The sequence below is a fragment of the Epinephelus fuscoguttatus genome, linkage group LG7, assembly GCF_011397635.1.
Source record: "Epinephelus fuscoguttatus linkage group LG7, E.fuscoguttatus.final_Chr_v1".
Classification (NCBI taxonomy): Eukaryota; Metazoa; Chordata; class Actinopteri; order Perciformes; family Serranidae; genus Epinephelus; species Epinephelus fuscoguttatus.
Genome location: NC_064758.1, coordinates 23,744,658 through 23,765,013, shown reverse-complemented (window position 1 = coordinate 23,765,013; position 20,356 = coordinate 23,744,658). Strand labels below are relative to the sequence as shown.

Here is a 20,356-nt window from a genome sequence, read left to right as displayed (position 1 = left end):
TGGTGGGTTGCGGTCCAAAAGTGGGTCATGGGTCCATTCTGAATATACCTCAAGTCACTTGTTTGTAAAAAAAAAAAACAAAAAAAAACTTTTTTGAAGTATAGTGAATTTCCAGCACAAAGATTTTACTTTGAAGTGCTGTTTTCTGCTGTAGTGTGAGTAACTAACAGCTGGACACTGGAGAGCTATGCAACGGAGACAGCAAGCTATCTCAATAACATGGCCAAACCCAAGAATGACGCTGAACATATTAAACACCGTGGACCTTGAACTAATGACTATGGAGAAATCTGGACCCCGTGGCTGGACTGATTTAGAATATCTATCCTAATTCATTGTCTATGAAGCAGTTCCAGACTTTATACTTAATGATATCACAATTTCTTATTCAGCAATAGTTTGGTTCAATGGTACGTATTTACTGATATTTTTCGGACTGTCTTAGACCATAAGAAAAATGTATGAATTTTGAAAATGGGTGTAGTTCCCATTAAAAGTACACTTGGAAAAATGTGAACTTATCCTTTAATCCTAAATAATGGTTTTTACCTCTATTAAGGAGGTCATGTTTTTAGTTTGGTCTGTTTGATTTCAGTAGGATTATGGAAAAAAAAACTACTGGCCTGATTTTGATGAAACTTGGTGGAAGGGTGTGACATGACCCAAGGAGCAACCCATTACATTATAGAGTGGTTTTGGATTAAGGGGTAGACAGGCTACAAAGATGATTTCTCTTTTGTTAAAATTATGACACAGGGCATTTGCTCATTGCAGTGGTCTTTTTTGTTAATCCTCTGTAACTAGCGCAGCAGTTGACAATAAACACACTACATGGCATCTTGAATAAGCACCACAGCTGAAGTCACAAATAAGAAAAAGAGGAATTTATTGTATATCATCTATATACACTTTTCAACTAATTCTGAAAAGATCTGCACAACATGATTTTTGAAATCTCAAAGTATTACTCGTGAACAGGATGATGTCTGATGGTCATATACCCATGGCAACAAACCAAACATGGACAGGAGTGTTTTGACAATTTTGGTTCAACTGACAGCAGTCTCCCTATTTTTCCCTCCACAGCTCTCCTCCTCCTATCTGCCCGCTGAACTTCCACCCATGTTAACAGTAGCAGCAACATTTCTGGGGTACACAGCCAACGACCCGAACAAAAAACAGGAAGAAAGAAAACAACGGGGAGGAAGAGGGGAAAAGACTTAAGTTCATCTTCCTCAGTGCAGAGGACCCAGTGTTTGAGACAGCATGCAAAATGGATACTAACATGACACATGGTTTCTGGATCAAGTGATGACATAACTAACATTAACTAAAGTCCATGTGGACATTAACAGTGCAGAGCCCAATGGTGACAAACGTCAGTGTAATACTTTCAAAGTTTTGTCTGCGGACGACAAAGTAGAATGAAAACATGCAGTTTCACTTTACAGCATGTCAGTCTCTGAAAACGTCGCGACTACTTTTCACATCTATCCGTATGTTCCCTGTGTGTGTGAACTGTCAGCAGCTGTCTTTACTTCTGAATAAATAGCCATTGGCAGTATCAGAATTCAAGGTTATGTGACGCTCCTAAATATTCCAGTGTCAATGCGAAAGAGATGTCACCCGGGAGAACATATGTAGAAACAGATCTGCATCAATGAGCTCCGAGAAGAGCTCAATTCCAACAATTACGCATTAAAAAAAAAAAAAAAAAAAAAAAGAAGATAAAAACAGGTTGCAGCAAAATTATCTGGGATCAGTAGTACCACCAAATTGTCATGAGAGGAGCAAACAAATTCCAGCAGATGACAGAGTCTATTTCCTGGCACAGTTCGAAACCATGCAGACAGATCAAAGAAACTTCTGAAAGTACCGTTCAAGCAAAATCACTGTTCAGATGTCACACCGCTGCTTGTGGCATAAAAGGAAAACAAAAAAAACATATGCATGTTTTATATACAAATCATATGTACCCATCATCAGTAGTGTCTAATGTCAACGTCAAAAGAAAACACCCATCATGATGTCTTTACACAAAACACAAAAATATATTTAAAAAAAACAAACAAACAAAAAACAACAGTATTTTTCATTGCCATTTCATACGCCTCTTATTTGCTCAGTGTGCATGATGTCATCGCCTGTCACCAACAGGGGCCTATGGCTACATCCATGTTTGCGCTCAGTATCTTATTAAAGTGAATGCAACGACCCCTGAATGTAACGCCTGAAAGATGGTGAAAGACTTGGACTGAACTAATTTTCACGTCTTATTCGACTCTGGCTTGTCACATCTCATCTCACAGTGTTCATCAATATGAAATAAAAACTATCGACAAATAAATAAAACCATCCCAAACATTATCCCTGCCACATTTCAGACTAACACCAGGACTGGACCACATCTGCCGTGTGATACCTGCCGGTGTCACACGCGATGAGGAAGCTACAGTTGAGTGCAACTCATTTTCGGTTTGAAGGGTATTCAAGTGAGGGATTAAAAAGCAGAATCTGTCTGCCTAATTACCAAACGTCCCATTACTGGATTTGTCTAACAAGCTACAGCCTACACCAGAGAACATCTTAGTGTCATAGAAACATGCTAGTAGTCCAGACACCATTTTTTTTTTTTTTTTTTACACATGACTAGAAACAGTGCTTCAGCCTCTTTCCTCCCTCACGCTCGCAGTACCACAGTGTGATGCTGCACAGCCAACACAATATGAAGTGTTATTGTTCTTACACCCACAACGTTCTTGGCTCTTCTGGACAAGGTTAGTCCGTCATGGGACACATTTCAGAGAGGTAAAAAAGGATTGAACAAAAAAAAAATCCCGTCGCTGTACAATAGTAATTCCTGCCATGGGAAATGAAACAAAAGGTTGAGTGTGATGATATTAACAGTGGTAGTGCTGTAGTGTTGTGGCCCATGGAGAAGGGGAGGTCGGAGGGAACAGGGAGGAGACACGAGGAACAAAGGGAGGCGAAGGGGGCGAGGGGCAGAAACGTCAAGAAGGGGGAAGGGTGACTCTCAGTAGTTTTGGCTAAAAAGGTGAGGTAGGCCTTGTCACAACTTGGAGTGTGGCTTTAAAACTGGCAGGGTTTTCATTTGCAGTCTGTCTTTAGTGTTTGTTTCCTATGGGAGTGTGGTCTGGTTGTGCGTCTCCAGCGCGTCTTTACGCCGCTCACATCTTGACGTCCTCCTCCACGCTGAGCTGAGACAGGGTCTTCTTGATGCGCAGGGCCGTCAATCTGGCTGCTCCGTTGGCGTACCAGCATTCCCTCATGATCTTCCCCATCACGCGCAGTGACTGCAGGACAGGGGACATAGGTTAGATATACAAAGACACGTAACAATAATGCTGACTGATAACAGGGACGCCACAGGCATCACTGGTGTTACAGATTACACCACAAGCAAAGATACAATGATGCGCACTATCTGTAGAGCGCTGTATTAGGGCCGTACACACCTCCCGGAAAACGCGAGGTCAGGCGCTGGATGCTACTCTTATGCCTTTTCTCTGAGAGCTTTCAAGAGCATGGCGGCAGGTTGTGTATGAGGTTGCTAAGCACCCTTAACCAGCACCATATCATAGCCTATTTACCTACAATCCTGAGTGCAGAGCTGATCTTGTTCCAGGCACTGTTTATAGGTGTGTACGCCTATCGTCCATAGGACAGATGTAAAGCTCTGAGTGGCCCTGCACTAACATGATCAACTTCTCCATATTTATCCGTCTGATATCTACGCATGAAGGGAAAGATATCTGTCGGCTGAGATTGGCTGTTCCTCATCACATGATGTGGTGTGTGCTGCTGCGTTCCAAAAGTTGAACTTGCGCCATGAAAAATATGCACTCAGGAACGCCTGCCCACCGCAATGACATCGCTCTAGCGTTTGAGCACATTAGCCATGCATTCACATTAAAATTATGAATTTGGGGCCAAAAAACGCAGCATGTGTACGGCCCCTTTAGTTACTGCTAATACAACCAAAACATTTCCTACTGCTGCAGCTTCGCATTAAAAGCATCTGACTGGCAAAATAACTTGACTTTTATTCTGAAGAAGTCACAGGAAATGTCATGTTTTGTGACATCAGCACTACCACTATCTTTAATCAACAGATGCATCTACAAAACAAAACAACAGTCATTTTGGGGAAGTGTTCACAGCAGATTACTTTGAGATATTGCAGGGAGCAATGGAACAAGAAGGATTAGCCTCAGGCGATAGGCAGCAACCTCCAACTTCTCAATGATGCAACCACATACTTTTCTCCCTGTTAGCGTTATTAGGTTTCCTATTAGCACTGGGTTGAAATTCAAAATACTGCCAAGGAGGCGCTTCTACTTTTCACTTTAACACCAAATCCTCTGCCATCTTCTTCACAGTGAACTTTTTTCACTGGTAAAAGAAATCTGACTCCTGCTGCTCTGTGCTGTGACTCTGCTGCTGCTGTACGGAGCCGTCACTTTCAATTTATAATTCCAGTGTCTGTCATCCTAGTACATATCGATTAAAAAGAAATACATACGGTGGGGGCAGTAAGCAAGTAAAATAATAGGTGTATACCCAAACACAGTGTGACACCGGTAACATTAACTACTGTGGCAAATGTATCGTATAATAAGAACAATTATTATAAATTTCCATCAACGATGGCACTATTTGATAAAGTGGAAGTTTTCTAAATGTTTAGAGTATCATAGACATGGACGGTATAACAGTATTAAGATATGATTTTCAAAACTGTCAAAAATACAGGTAGGTAGGCTGCATATTAATACCATCACATACTATATACACCGATGAAACTTCAGGAAGGTATGAAGGTATTAAAAATTAGATAGCGTATTATTTCATGAATATTTCCTGTAAAATTCAACCTGATCTGCTTGATATCTCTGGAAACAAAACAAAAAAATTGAGAGCAGCATCTGTCTATGAAAAAATTGATCCATCAGAGTTTGAAGGGGCCAACTTTTAGAGAGAGCTTTTTAGCAACATCAGGAAATTTGTGAAACACAGTATCACTTTTCAATGCTGAGCCCTGCACTATTATAAAAGGTTATAAAAAATAGGATGTAGGCTGTAAATAACTTAATTTAATACCCCCCCACTACAGTGATTTAGAAAATATTAGTCCATTTTCAAGTCAGAACGTCCTGTACTGCCCAACCTGATTATACCTAACTGCCTTTCTATACGGCCCGTACATGTATTTTTAGAAAACTGTCAGCTGTTGGTGTATATGCTGCAGTGTGAAATACCTCGTAGCTCTGCCACCAGTTGGGCACATTGGGCCTCAGTTTCTGGTCACACACCACCTTCCTCATCTCCTCTATGGAGGGGTCAGAGGGTACGAGGTCGTAGTAGGGCAGCTGGTACTCCTCGTGGATACCTGGGGGACACAATGAGGAAGTCTTTTCAGTCCCTGTCACATGAACATTTAGATATTTTTTGAGCTGATGATTGGGGTCTTACCTCCTGCATTGCAGCGACGCGCTATCTCCCAGTACACCAGGCCCAGCGCGTAAATGTCGGCACACTTGAAGGAGTCAAAGTGTTTCATGTTGATGGTTTCGTCCAGGACTTCTGGAGCCATATACCTGAAGGTGGAGACAAAGGGCAGCAATGAGTGACAGCATCGATGAGACGTTTATATGACCAATTAAACCTTTTACATAGACTTTTAAATTATCTTATTTCATAAAATTTAAGGTTTAATGAATCCAAATTGTAATGTTGTTTGGGATAATACATGACAATTTCCTCCCCTTTTCAACAACCATTATATCAGCAAAATTACACATCCATCACTGGGCTTTTCTAAAAGGTCCAAAGAGCGCAGGCAAATTGGTCAATTTGGCTAAAACATATAAAAACTTGTTAGTGGCACATTCATATTCACTGTTGTTTTTCATCTTTTCATGTAGACAGTACGACAAACACAGAGTGTAGCCAGACTTGGCCTTCAAAGATCCCTGATAAATATCTCCATTTTAGTGCTTCTGGGTGAATCTGCACGGAAACATTTACCTCTTAGTGCCCACGCGCTGGTTCGGTGCTATATCGATTGTGTCTGTGATGGACTCGTGGCGGACTGCCAGGCCGAGGTCAGCTATGGCACACATGCCGTTCTTCTTAACCAGGATATTTTTAGACTTGAGGTCACGGTGAGCAATGCCAGGCTTACCTGCAGGAGAACAGACAACACATCATTACATTTAATGGAGCTCAGCAGGAATAGCACATGCTCGCTGAATGTGAATCACTGACTGTGTGCACGTTCATGTCCCTGCTGTGTTCATTTGTTTGTTCACTGATTTCACTGCGTGCTGCTCTTTAAGGAAATGCTTCGCTCGCAAAATGATCATCTGTGTATTAATTACTCACCCTGTATTACACTGAATTACTTACTGACTGAATTTTTTTTTCGCATGCCACAACTGTGTTTATGACTAGATAAATGAGAATTTCCTCAGTTTTTGGATTCTTCCTTCACTGTGGAGGCAATGTGAGAAAAACTGAGACCTCTTCACAAATTGAGTATAACATGGAGTGAGTAACAGACATACTAATGGTCATTTTGTGGGTGAAGTACTCTTCTAACGTGACAGTCCATCTCACCCTGAGTGCCAAGAATTTCCATGTGTAGGTGTGCCAGGCCGCTGGCAGCTGACAGTGCCAGCTTGATCATGCCCTCAATAGTGACAGAGTAGCGGTTCAGGTAGTCAAAAAGAGAGCCGTGCTCGTGATAGTCTGACACCAGCCACAGCTGAGTCCATGTACCATTGTCTGAAAGAGAGCAGAAGAAAGAAAACAATCAATTAAGATGTAAGAGTATATACAAGCTGATGTGTGAAGTCTAGGAATCCACTTTAACAGTGTTGTGGATAAATGCCTGAATGTTCGTGTCAATAGTCCAAGTCTCCACACAACCCACAAACTTCCTCACCTTTATTGTCTGCTGCTATGAATCCCAGGATGTTTTCGTGGCGCAGCATGATTGTCTGGTAGATCTCAGCTTCTCTGAACCAGGAGCGCTCCTCTCTGGACGAGAAGATCTTCACCGCCACATCTCCTCCCCTCCACTTCCCCCTCCACACCTCACCAAAACGACCCTTCCCTATTATCTCCTGCAGCACGATGGTCCTGGCCACAGTCCGCTGCACAAACAGGGGCAGACCTGAAGGGGGCAGTAGGAAGACAAACAAAACATTGGCAAATATTACCTGCAGACTTGTTTTGTAGAAGGGGTTTGTTAGACATACCCTCAACAAATTCTAGTTCAAGTAACTGTCACTGAGTGTTGCAGTTGTATTTATGAAATGACATGTTGAAGACTGTTCTGTTACATCACATCAGGTGAACAGCATGTACTGACCAGAGCCTGATCCGGAGGTGGACATGTCATAGATGAGGTCCTGCAGGGTCTTGTCCTTGGCCAAGTACAGATGGTCACAGGATGGGTCCTCTACCTCCAGCCTCTGCCTGTGGCTGTAGGCTCTTTGGTGATACTGGAACAGGAACACGCCGACCATCAGCAGCACACACAGAAGAAACACTGGCCCTGCGATGACTGCTACCAGCTCCACCGGCCCCCAGGAGCTACCTGAGGTCGTCCAGTCCACCTCCTTTGTTGGAACTAGGAGGGCAAAACGAAACGAGGTGGTTACTTTAAATTGACAGCACTGTTGAACTGAAAGCTCTCTAATGTTTGGTGACGCAGCCTCACCGGGGACTTCAATACTGTTGCAGTAATCTACATAGCAGCAATGTGTGTTGAGCAGGCCTTCAGCACTCAGACAGTAGAAGGGTTGTCCAGGGGGGATCAGGTTGTCCCGGTTGATACAGATGCGTACATGCTGCTCCTTCCCCTGGATGAAATATGTAGAGGCCATGCAGGCGCCATCCGTCTCACACTCATAGCCTGTCTTCTCACAGTTTGTGCAGTTACAACGTAGAGCTGAGGGAAAAGACACAGAGAGGTAAATAAATATCAGTTTATCAGATCCATTTCACTTCTCCATTGTATCCAGCAGGGGGCAAACTAACCCCACAGTTTCAACAGGATGTAAAGCATGTAGTGTCCCATTCAGTTGTAAGCATTTTGTGACATGCAGACACAGAGCTTTGAGTTGAGCAGCAGCAGCCAGACGGCCCTGGCGGCCCTGAAATCAGATCCTTCACTGCAGATGAACCCAAACACGCAGGGTGGAGACGGACCTGCCCAGTGGGACAGACAAAGTGAAACCCAACAAGGGGAGAGGGCTCCTGCCAAATCCCCAATGCAGCATTCTGCTTCCATTCCTCTCCTCTGTCTCTCTCACACTGACAGGGAGAGCTGCCACTGTTTAAGCTAATGAGACACGAGTTTTATTAAACACAGCACACTCCTGCGCGGGGACCTATTAAAGCTGACACAATGGAACTCCTGCCGCTGCCATAATAAAACTACGGTGGTCCATCTACACGCTGAAATGAGGTCAGTGCCAGAAAGTCCGCACAAATCTGCCACATCTAAAACAAAACCAGAGTCGGTTGGGCAATGAAGAGAGTAGAGAAATTGCAAGCTGATTAGATTTGGAGCGAAATGTGATTTTGAGTCATAGCACACATGCTTCTCATTTAGAGTAAGGTCAGCACAAAAGGCTTCTTCCAAGGTTTGCTGTGACCAAACAGAGCGCATGGCTGGACCAGGCAAGGCTAGATGAATGTAGGACTAGTTTTCACGTGGGAAAAACACAGGGGAAGCTGCTAAACTCAGCTGAACCCCTGTCAGTGCTAAATAATGACGAACTGTCTGAGTGACAACAGGGCCGTGAGTGAGGCGTAACAGGCCAAGAGCTGGTTCTCGGTCGGTAAACAAAGGCTAGACCACTCAAGACTAATCGCTGTGGACTTGGCGAAGACAAGACCGTCGTACCAACAACAACACAGGAGGAGACACAAAGCAGAGAGGAATTTCAATCCCCATTCTCCCTCAAAAAGAGGAGGCTCAGCAGCGGTTGGACCACTGACAATGTCTGGCCCAGAGGAAAGAAAAGATTTTAAGAGTGGCAAGCTTCCACTAATCCTCTGTGTCTTATCCTGAGGGTTTCTTTGACCAGATGAGCTCACTGATCTCCCCTGTTTGTACCAACTTTGGTCTCTGTCAAAAGGTGTCAGCAGATTTTAGTACATTCTTGAACCATCTGAGTCGTCATACTTTGGCTCTTGTTCAGAGCAGTTTTAAAAAAAAAATACTCCAAATGACTGATACAGTGATTGCACCATCAGAATGTAACATCCAAGTGGCCAAAACCACAAACCCTGGTGTCATAGGAGTGGTTTCCACTCTACTGAACTCTGGGAGGTTGTAATCTGTGTGGGAGCATTTTTCACATGTAGCGTGTATGCTGATGTGTCTATGCTTGTCCAGTGAGTGGTAACTGGAAATGTGGAGGACTTGCTTCAGTGATATTTCTCATCAGTTAATGTTTGTGTGTGAGCATGTTTGTGTGTGGCTCTCGAGGAGGTGAGCGGGAAAGTGGCAGGAACTCTTAGTGGAGTGTGTCCAAATTCACCACAGTTCGCATGCAGATGGAATTTCCTGCAGATTACACGGAGGTGAAGCAGGCTGGGCCTGATAAAGAGAGAAAAACAAGCTGTGTGCCACATCACGCTAATCTGCTGCATTAATGGAGCAAATAGTTTAGCCAAATAAAACAGATGACGGGAGCAACAGCTGTATGTCGGAAAGCTGGATGACGCTCAATATCCATCATCAAATTCAGACAACCTGAATCCTTTCTTCCATTAGACTCCTCTTTTGTCTGGCTGGATGTTTACTGGTTCTCAGGGAAATAAATCAATCAGCAAGTGAGTCCAGACAGGAGGCATTTTGATCAATCCATCCTCAAAGTAAGAGTGGCATTTAAAAAAGGAAAAACATGCATCATTGAGAGAAGCAATTCTCCACAACAAACTACCTCCACACTAGGGGTGAAACGGTTACCAGTTTATGACAAAGCATGGAAAAATTTATGACAATTACGATTACCATTTTAAACATTCATTATGATTAAAGCCCTTTTTTGTTACCTCACACAGTACATACTGTCCAGCATCGACCAAAGTTAGCAACAGTCTGAGACAGAGGCTCAGCACACTAGCATGGATTTGTTGTGTCAATAAAAACATGGCAGAAAGCAGTGACAGTGCTCTCGAGATTTTTTAGCCATAGCATTTGAAGAATGGGTGATGCTACCAGTTCCGCTTCCTCATCTACTGTGATAGAAGCGCCTTTCACACTACCTGTTCAAGCAGGAATGTCCCCCATTATTCTGCCTCACTGTTCTTTATGAAAGGTACGATAGCGGAGTGGGGGGACAGAACTGTCTCGCTTTTAAGCCGGCAGTGGAGACAGTAACAGAGCGGAATCAACATCTGTGTAAAAGGGACAGCGAGTAGTACAGGACCATGGACAGGACGGGTGTGATGTTTTGACGAGTTATTGTGGGACATTTAAAAAGCAGATAGCAGCAATTAGCAGCTAATTCAAAGAGGAAAAACAGTGTCCCAAAATGCCTGCAAATTGGAAAGACAATGAAGTCCTTGAGCTCCTGACAAGATCAGCCACCATATAACAGAGATAGTATATGACTGTCCTAGCTATGTTGTTGTTTAGAAAAAGCTGCCGACGTGTATGTTATATGTCACACTGGAGGCTGACGCTGTTGTGTTGCATGTCACGCCCGTCATGCCTCTGTAGCTTTTAAAATGCTGGCATGCTATCTAAAAATCACACACTGGGGCGTCATGACGCCGTTGTTGTTTGGTTCTGTGCAAAAAAACAAAGGCGGTGTAATGAAGGGACTTTGTAGCGCAACTTTTGTGTAAAAAGGGCGACAGACACTTGAGCAAGCATTTGAAAGACCGGCTGCTTGTGGACCGATACAAAGTAAAACTTGGTGCAATCATTTCAGTGTGTGTTTCAGGACTGAACATGTTTAGTACATTTTAACGACACTGCGATAATCCTGATAACTGTGATACTTTAGGTCATAGTGATCATTCTATTCTATACAGTTTCATCTCTTATCCACACTGCTGTTAACTAGATTTATTGGCCTTAATTCTACTCATGAGAATCAAACCGAGGGTTACAAAATACTTCTTACGAAACACACATTACACCAATAAACAGCATTAAAGTAACAACAGTGATCTGATAAGGACACCGTGATCTGAAATGAACAGGCACATCCATCATGGAGACTCTGTGTGTGGTAAGACAGATGGTCCACAGACTTACAGACAGAAGCTCAGGAAGGAAACCAAACATGGCTGAAAAACACACACATCTCCTTCTCGACTCTGCCGCCGATGGTTTGTGGTCTACCAAGAGTTTGGTTTGTGGCGAGTCTTCCCTTTCGTTAAAGGCTACCTTGTGAGTACACCATGTGTAGCCTGCTTCCGCACAAACGAGCGTCGACACTATGGGTGGCCAACATGGAGAAACTGAATGACAGAATGTGCCTTTATATATTGATAGAGATAGAAACCATTTATAGATAAAGTAGCCTGATCTAGTTACCCAAATACCAAGCAAATTAAGGTCATTCATCACACTGGAGTAACAATCCAATACTGTCACAAAACTGTCCTGCTCATTGATTTGCAACATTGCTCATTACAACCTCATACAACCAGAAATATTAAAGGGAGACCTCCAAAAAGGAAAATCTCCACTGGCTGACTGATTACAGAGACACCAGAGAATACATTATCATATCACCCAGCCGTTAACAATATTTCTCAGAAGATGGCACAATACAAAATCAAGACCTCTACAATACAAGGTAAATTTAAAAATGAATGTCATGCCAGACAGGGAGGGCACTGAACTCGTGGCCCACTGGCATTTGCCGAAATGCCATGCTGTTTGCACAGTGCTCTGCATATCTCACTGGATTCAGAGCAGAAGTGTTACAAAGCTAGGACTTGAGGGAATAATATCAAGCCTAAATACACATGGATATGAGTAGAGGCCTGGTGTATGCGGTTTTTGAGTGAACTCTGCTCTTGTATCCACATAATTGGTGGTCTTTACACTGGTCCTTTGTGTGGAGATTAAGACGACATGAGGAGGGATTGGACTGGCCCTGCACGAACAAAGAGCAGAGTGGAGTGGGGGAGCGCACTTCTGTGTGGAGCAGCGATGGGGGGATGGGTGGCACACACACACACACACACACACACACACACACACACACACACACACACACACACACAGGGGACAGGCCAGGGTTAACAGTAACAACCCCGATATTTGGGGGCTGCTCCAGGCCAGACAGGATGGGGGCTGGTCCCGAGTTGGTCGGGATAATACGAAGGGGAGGGGGCAGAGGGGGTAACAAGCGGTACTAGCAGGGGCCCCCCAGCTGCGATTGGGGTCTGCCCAAGTGACCAGCTGCGACCGTCATTAAAACCCAGTCTAGACTTTGACTTACGGGAGGGAGTAAATAACAGGAAAAGGGAACGGTGGAGGAAAAAGGGGAGAACTCAGCGCAAAGAGCAACTCCTTTGAGCCGCGAGTGTGTGAAGTTCCTATCATTCCGTTCATGTTGAGACAGGAAATGGCAGACACAGTGAGGAGGGGATTAATAAAACATTGTTGCCATAACCAGCATCGCTTTAACTGGGACCAAACTAAAAACCACAGCAGAGCCCACTCCAAACACCTTTACACATTAACCCTGATGACTGTGTTGTGCGTGTACGTGAGTGTGTGTATGTGTTGCTCAGACCTACTCACGCGGGAGAAACCCAGTCAAAACAGGAGGTGAACTTTCTAGTACGGGAAGATGATAAAGTCTGTGGAAAATACGCGTGCTCGGTGCAGGGCAGCAGGGTTACACAAACACAGTGGGTTTCTGGGAGCTAAGCGACGCAGACAGAGACAGTCGGGTGCATGCGTGTGTGCGGGGAGCAGAGCACCATTACCAAAATGCACTGGCTGAAATTAGATCCATACAGATACCAGACTGAGAGCTGATCAAGACAAGCAGACGCCACCAGACAGTGTGAGTGCAAACACACACACACATACACGGGGGCGCGCGTGCGCGCGCGCGCACACACACACACACACACACACACACACACACACACACACACACACACACACACACACCACAACTGTGTCCTAATCAATGCTAGGGGAAGGAGGAAAGTCATTACCTTTGTCTGCATCTCAGGGTCAGATTACTGATCTGATTCTAAAGTGAAGTCTCTAGGGCCGAGGCTGCCTCTACTATCTCTACTAACCACCAGCCTCTAGGCTACATCCCATCCTGTCTGTCTGTCTGTCGGCTGCCCTGGATCAGTTCAAAGGCACACAAGTGTGAGTACTGGCTCACTTTGGATTTCATGCTGCTGCTCACATTCTCAAACTGGTCCATGTTGCCTCTATAATGCCCCAGTATGTTTCAGTACTGTTGAGCCAGGGCATCTGCCATGTGACTTGAGCTTAAAAACCCCTTTGAGTCTAAGCAGACTAGAAATCTAACAATTACTCCCTTTTCTTTCTTTGACTGTTGAATAAGATTTACCCTGACTACAGTTACAACTGGCAATCAAACCCCAAAGATGTTTTGGTAAAGAGCAATAGAACCTGAAGTATTAGCTATATCAAACGTTATTAACTTAAAGGTGCAGTGTGTAGGATTTCGGGGCATCTACTGGCAGAATGGTATGTAATATTCATAATAATGTTATCATTAGTTTAGAATCACCTGAAAATAAGATTTGTTGTGTCTTTGTTACCTCAGAACAGAGTCCTGCATGGGTCCAGTTTTCAAGATCCGCCCCGACCCGACCCGGGGACGTACAAACCCGCACCCGAACTGCAAACCCGTGCATCAGGCCAATTAGTACCGCAACCCGGTCCGACCCGTTGAAACACGACCCGCAGCCCGACCCGTAACCCTGATTTAAAGTAATCATTTTGGGTCATATTGGCTGAATATTGAACAGCATATCGCCACAGTTAAGGTGCCAGTAAGTAAACAACGACCTGAATGAAGCAGCTCTCACAATAAAAACCTGACTTCAGCTCCATCATCAACCCTCTGTGTTCTTCTCCCATACGAGCGTAAAAGCATTCGTTTGTTACGTTTAATGCTTTTAAACTTTTAATCTATGTAAAGGAACTTTACATGTGTAATAACAGACTTACTTTCTGTCCAGAGCGACGTTCAGCAGTTACGAGCCATCACGTGTTTTTAGAATCCATCGAGGAGAGAAGTAATCCATCAGGGAAACACTTCAGAAACATTATAAAGTGATAGTTGTACGTTTTATCCACTTGTTTCTCAAATACCTAAATAATTATTTACTGTTTTGGAAGCGGCACTTGTTAGACGGTGGCAGCCATGTTGATTCTGTCGTCCAATCACAAATTGTGTTATTATGGTAAAACGTGTGTAAACAGCTGAACCAATGACCGTTGCAAAATAGCAGAGGCGATCCTCAGAGACTAGCCTAAATAATAACCAAGGTAGTTATCTGTAGTTTACCGAACTAATGACTGATGTGTTTATCTAAAACCCGCAATCCGACCCACATGTTATTTTTTCCACCCAGATCCGAACCTGGGAAAAAATTGCTTTTTAAAAACCACCCGCAAATCAGCTGTTTTTGCGGGTACCCGTGGGTACCCGACCCAGTGCAGGACTCTGCCTCAGAATGAGCTGTTTATGTCTACACATGCAGCAGGACCCTCTTATATAGATGCTGCCATCTTGCTCTACAGTAGCAAAGGACTGACAAATCAAACACTTGCTCTGGATAGGCCATTTGCGTTTTTGCACCAGCCACCACAGTTCTCCTACAGTTTGTCAGTTTGGCATCATCACTGTTACATGCCACTAAATTCCTACATGTTAGACCTTTAATTTTCAATCAAATAGTTCCAGTATTTAAACAAAACACAATTTTTATTTAGCCAATTTCTTGTATGTTTGCTTGTATCTCGACAACATTTAACAATTGAGAACTCTGGCTTTCACATTAAATGAAAAGAAAAAGGGCCTTACAGAAAAACATTTTTATACTTCTCAATGTAAGGTATAGAAATATGTGTAATTTAGTATCAGTGCTAAAACAAACATATTAATATCATATTTTATGACATTGATTTTTGGTGACACAACCTTTAATTGTCAATACAAGTGGTTCTCAACCCTTTCCGTATCAAGGACCCTTAATTTATACACATTGGATCACAGACTCAATTTTTGCTTCACAGACCTCCATCAGAAAACATTTTGGTGATAATGATTAGGACCAGAATTCTATAGTTCAACTACAGTTAAGGAGATAACCATGGTTATCATGACTCTTACTCACACTGGCTTCACTCTTAGTGACACTCCGAGTCACTAAGTCACTCCAAGTGAATTAAATGGACGCCCTGGAACTACCTCAGAGACCCCTGGGGGTCCCTGAACCCCTGGTTGAGAACCACTGGTCTAAATAACCAACAGAACAAAATAGAATAAAAAATATTTTCACAAGACAACTAGACCGGGACTATCATTTTTAAACAAAAAATGTAATGTAGAAAACAATAACATTCATGGAATAAAAGAGATATTATCTACTGTCTTTTGCATGCAGTGTGTAATCAGATAACGTTCTGTCAGCATGACAGCTTCTTCTGGTTATCATCATCAAACAGTCCGATACTAGTGTTGATGTACGAAATGCGCTGTTACAAAGGGCTCTGCCACATGCATATTGAAATCATATGCTTCTTATAAAATTTACAACATTTACAACTTAAAAAAAGCAATGTTGTATAGTGACGTTTATTGCAAGGGTGGTTGCTTATTGCCAAGTGAGAAACACAGGTTCTGTCAAAGCCAGTGTCACCACAGAGGCTGGAGAAAAGTAAGAGATAGAGGTTTAAATTGTACTTCAAGCACTTGCTGGATAATGCACACTCACACTATATTCCCTACGCAAAAGCTTTCTTACCAACTGTCCTTTCCTGGATCACACCAGTCAGTAGACAGCACACCTTCAAGCAGAAAATCAGGAGGCAGACCAAGCCTAATCTGCATTCCAACAACAGCCAAAAACACAAATCAAGCACGTCTACAAAGAGACATGTAATGGAGGATAGGTGTCAGGTTCAGCCCTATAGACGTGAACTCACATAGCTACCGGGTCGGTCTGGGTGTACTGTGACAATAAACAACTCTCAGGGTACGTTTAAGGTATGGCACAAAAAGCAGATGTCATTTCACCACTGACACAGGCTACCAAAAAAAAAAACCCCTTTACACAAAGACAAAGTGTTCACAGTAAATTAATAGCATGGAGAAGTGGGCAACTGAAGGTGAAACTGCTGGCTCTGTGGTGGCAGTAATCCCTTGTGGTCCAACATCAGTAATGGCAGAGCTGGGTCAGTCAGAGGCTACGCTGTCTGCTGTAGCAATTAGGGCCCTGTGCCTCTGGGCCAGCGGAGGTCATTAACGGCACTGGTCATTATGGAGGAAAAAACTAGACCACCCCAGACCTCTCTTGACCCTGACTGGCTCAGCGCCACGTTATAGAAACTCTTAGTAAACACAGATTTTTCAAGGTGGAGGTGTCCGTGCCAGGGAATAACCTGTTTTATACAGAGGACGTGCATCTTCATTTAATCATAATTTAGCTGCAGGGATGAGGGAGCCAAAACATCTGTCTATCTAGAACAGGCCTCAACAACTGCTACACATTTAGGGAGAAAAAACAAAACAACTTTCTCCTTTTCAAGATTAAGCCTGGAATTACTACCGCTCCCCCTCCCCTGTCCAAAGTCTTGTTTCTTTACAGACACACACCTTTGAACCCATTAAGTTTCAACCTTTCTCAGTGCATTCTCTTGACTCTGATCTAATGGGCAGGTGTACACATGTTCCAATCTGACTAGCTCATGCTTCCTCCACCTGAACTCATTCACATCAAATTTGACATGAAACAGCACCTGTAGCGGAGTTAAGCTCTGCACGGGCAGTTCCCTGAGCAAATTGAGAAGCAGGGACTTTTTTTGTTGTCCTGTCTTTGATTTTACACAGAGGCAGACTCTGGCACAGTCTTGGTAGTATGTGGAAGGGCTACTAAGAGTGAGTGCAGAGTTCAAGAGATAGCAGGAGCTCATCTAACCCAGGGAAAAAACAGCCCATGCCAAAACTTGCTTCAGCACCCTATGGTGGCTGTGAGTAAGTGAAAGCAGAAGTGGGACCACAGATAACAAAGTACAGATTAAATTCTGATAAAGTACCAGGCTTTTTATATGACAGGGATAGAGAATGGCGAGGGCAGGAGGAAAGGAGAAAGACAGGGACGCGCCCTACCTTACGGCAGTGTGGTTGACAGTGCCCATATCACATTGCTATTGTGTTCAACGCACCCAGGCTGAATGCGTCACACAGGCATGTAATGCCCATAACACCAGTGACTCCTAATCCTAATGAAGTCAACAACACGTGACAGATTCATCAAACCTGTGAGTAAAGTGTATTCTCCCAGATGCATACTACACTTGCAAAAAGCGTGGAATCCGCTCTAGTGCTGCTACTTTCAGGTTTGTCTGGTTTCAGTCCTTGCATGGTGTAATCCATTATATGGCGTGAAACCATGGCTCCAGACAGACTTGTGGGCCCCTTACACGACAGACCCCGCCAGCTGGACAAACCCATCATCACCCCCTGTCTGCTCAGTCCACACACCCACCCCCACTCTCCACTCACACATCACTGTTAATATTGGAGTAACCCAGTCAAACAAACTGATCACTCAGGTGTGACAATTTTGCTAGCGTGCCTTCAATGAGCTGATCGACTTGGGTGTGCTGCACCCTTACCTAAACCAAGCGTGGGAGGCATATTTATACGATTCTTGGAATGATGACTCAACTGTTTAAAGCACAACATGCACTTTAATAGGTGACAATGCAGCATATTTGTTCTGGCACACTGAGTTGTCTCTTTATTACTTAGTTTACCTGCTGGGTGGCAAGTTGCAACAGGGCAGGACAAATGGAGGTATGCATAACCAAAAACATGTTTGTGTCTCAAATGAAAATCTATGAGCTCCTGTGGTCAAATGTGGTGTTTGAGTGAGTGAAGTCAAAGATGTGATGCAGAGGCAAACAAGTTTAGCACAACATATGTCCATCTGAGGCTGTGGTGTGGAGCTGGGTATCAGCTGCCCCAGCAGACGGGGAGGATTCAGACTGAAGCAGCCCCATAACTGGCGCCTCAAAAGACCCCACTTGCCACATTTCCATCACAATGAACCCAGACTTCAACTCTGACTTCTGTCTGGGATGGCTGAATGCACGGCTGTTGTCACCCTATGCCAGCATTCACTTTCTGCTGGAGGCCACTAAGCAGCCTTTTCACTCCTTACAAATGGACACCAATGGAAGAGCTGCCAGTGTTTACTCTCAAAAACACATTTCATGCACAAAGTAGGTTAGGCCTTCATTCAGCGACTCTTTTCTGCTCCCTCCACTGTGGCAGACCACACTGCACATGTTTAATGTCTGCTATCATTACAGGGAGCCGTACCCGGGCAACACAGCGATAAGCAGTCACAAGCCAACAGGAGATTGTTTTGTAAATATGTTAGCATAACAGCGACAGATAACTTCAACATCAACAGTACACTGTCGCTTATCATTCGCCTTTATTTCTGTGTGTATACGATGTAATAGATAATACAAATAAAATTAATTTAATTCAGTCTTATCGCTGACAAACGGAGCTCAATTATCGACTATATTTAACTTTAAACACTTCATTATCCAGTTAGCTAGCGAGCGTTAGCCGTCGCCTCGAAACAAACAGCCCCACCATGTTGTTGTTGTGGTTTAGCTCCCTGTTCAATAACGACCATTAACACGGCGGGTTTCGTCAGTCAATAAAAATCACATTCAACCCAAACAAACACAAAAAGCGTGACTTTATGTTCAAGCGAACAGCCACAGTGGTCTTGAGGTCGACGCTAGCTAGACACGGTTAGCCAAATCCCCGATACAGAGCGCCATGACGATGAGCGACAACAGGCGATGCCCAGTCCAGGAAAACACATCGAGACAAAAGCCGGAGAGGTGCTCGGATGAAACTTACCATTACCGACAGCCGCCGAGCCGAGCAGGGCCAGCAGCGTTAGGGCAATTTCGTTCACAGCCATTGCTTCAAAATTCCCATCTCTCCGCGAGGAAATGCGTCCGAAGTGTGTCGTTATCAACGCGCCCAGACCTGAGACACAACCACAGTCCGACCGCACACACCACACCGCCAAATACTAGCCAGCCAGCCAGCCTGGCGAGTGACGTGTTTAAAGGGGTGTGTGTGTGTGTGTGTGTGTGTGTGTGTGTGCGTGTGCGTGTGCGCGCATGTTTAAAGGGGAGGGCTGCCTGCTGCATGTCCTCTTCTGCCACCGAGGTCACGGCTCTGTGTTGTAAATAAAAATGTTGTGGGTGAATTACAATCTTCCAGATTCACATCATCACAACACAGAGGGAGCACTACCAAAATGTGTGCATCTTTTTGAATGAATAACGTATTCATCTCTACATTATCAGCTCACCTGTGATGTCTGTAACATGATTTTTTATTATGTGTAAAGACTGATGTCAGATTAAAAACCTGTTAAATGTGTTCCTGAAAGTTTTATTTTTGGGCGCACATGATTTTATGGATGAATACACTGAACCTTTAGCCTTGATTGAGGTCATGTATGACTGCATTTGGTTAATGATCTGCTTGAAACAAAATATATTTAGAGAACAAACTGAGTCTAACATACCACATTATACTCTGATGCACCAATGAAAGTGTAAAACGATTAACTCTCTCCTTTTATGACATTATAAATGGGTTTAACTCATAAAGATAACGTTAGACGTGAAAACAGTTAAAATCTTTGTTGTTTTTCCTCCAGGGATTTAATCATCTGCATCCAATCAGTACTTTATTAGAAAACAGAAAATTCTGACTAATTTTTAAAATTATTTAATTATTTTTCATATTATAAAATTGAAATTTTAAATATTTTTTTTCTTGATTTGTCATATTTTTATCCCTTTTAAAATAGGATCTCTATATTAGCTTAATATAAACCTCTATAGTCTGGATAGGCCTGAATGTTTACATTCTTCCTTTTTTTAATCTTTATTTAAAGTAGCCTATTTTTAGCCGTTTAGACAAAACATAAACACTGTGTGGGGCCACCAGGGTTGAGTGTTCATAAATCCACATGCTAAGTGTCCTTTCATTGCCCAGACATTCACGGCGAAGCTGCA

General features: G+C 43.5%; 1 protein-coding gene across 1 annotated transcript; it reads right to left on the bottom strand.

The window, feature by feature from the left end:
* Positions 1-869: 869 nt before the first annotated feature.
* Positions 870-19,373, bottom strand: acvr1ba (activin A receptor type 1Ba). Its single transcript, XM_049580888.1, has 9 exons — positions 19,179-19,373; positions 7,748-7,978; positions 7,397-7,657; positions 6,968-7,198; positions 6,640-6,807; positions 6,049-6,205; positions 5,494-5,618; positions 5,280-5,410; positions 870-3,314 (listed from the first exon to the last, which is right to left on the bottom strand). Exons 1-9 carry the CDS (start codon positions 19,240-19,242, stop codon positions 3,189-3,191), a joined length of 1,494 nt encoding a protein of 497 aa, XP_049436845.1. The 5' UTR covers positions 19,243-19,373; the 3' UTR covers positions 870-3,188.
* Positions 19,374-20,356: the final 983 nt, after the last annotated feature.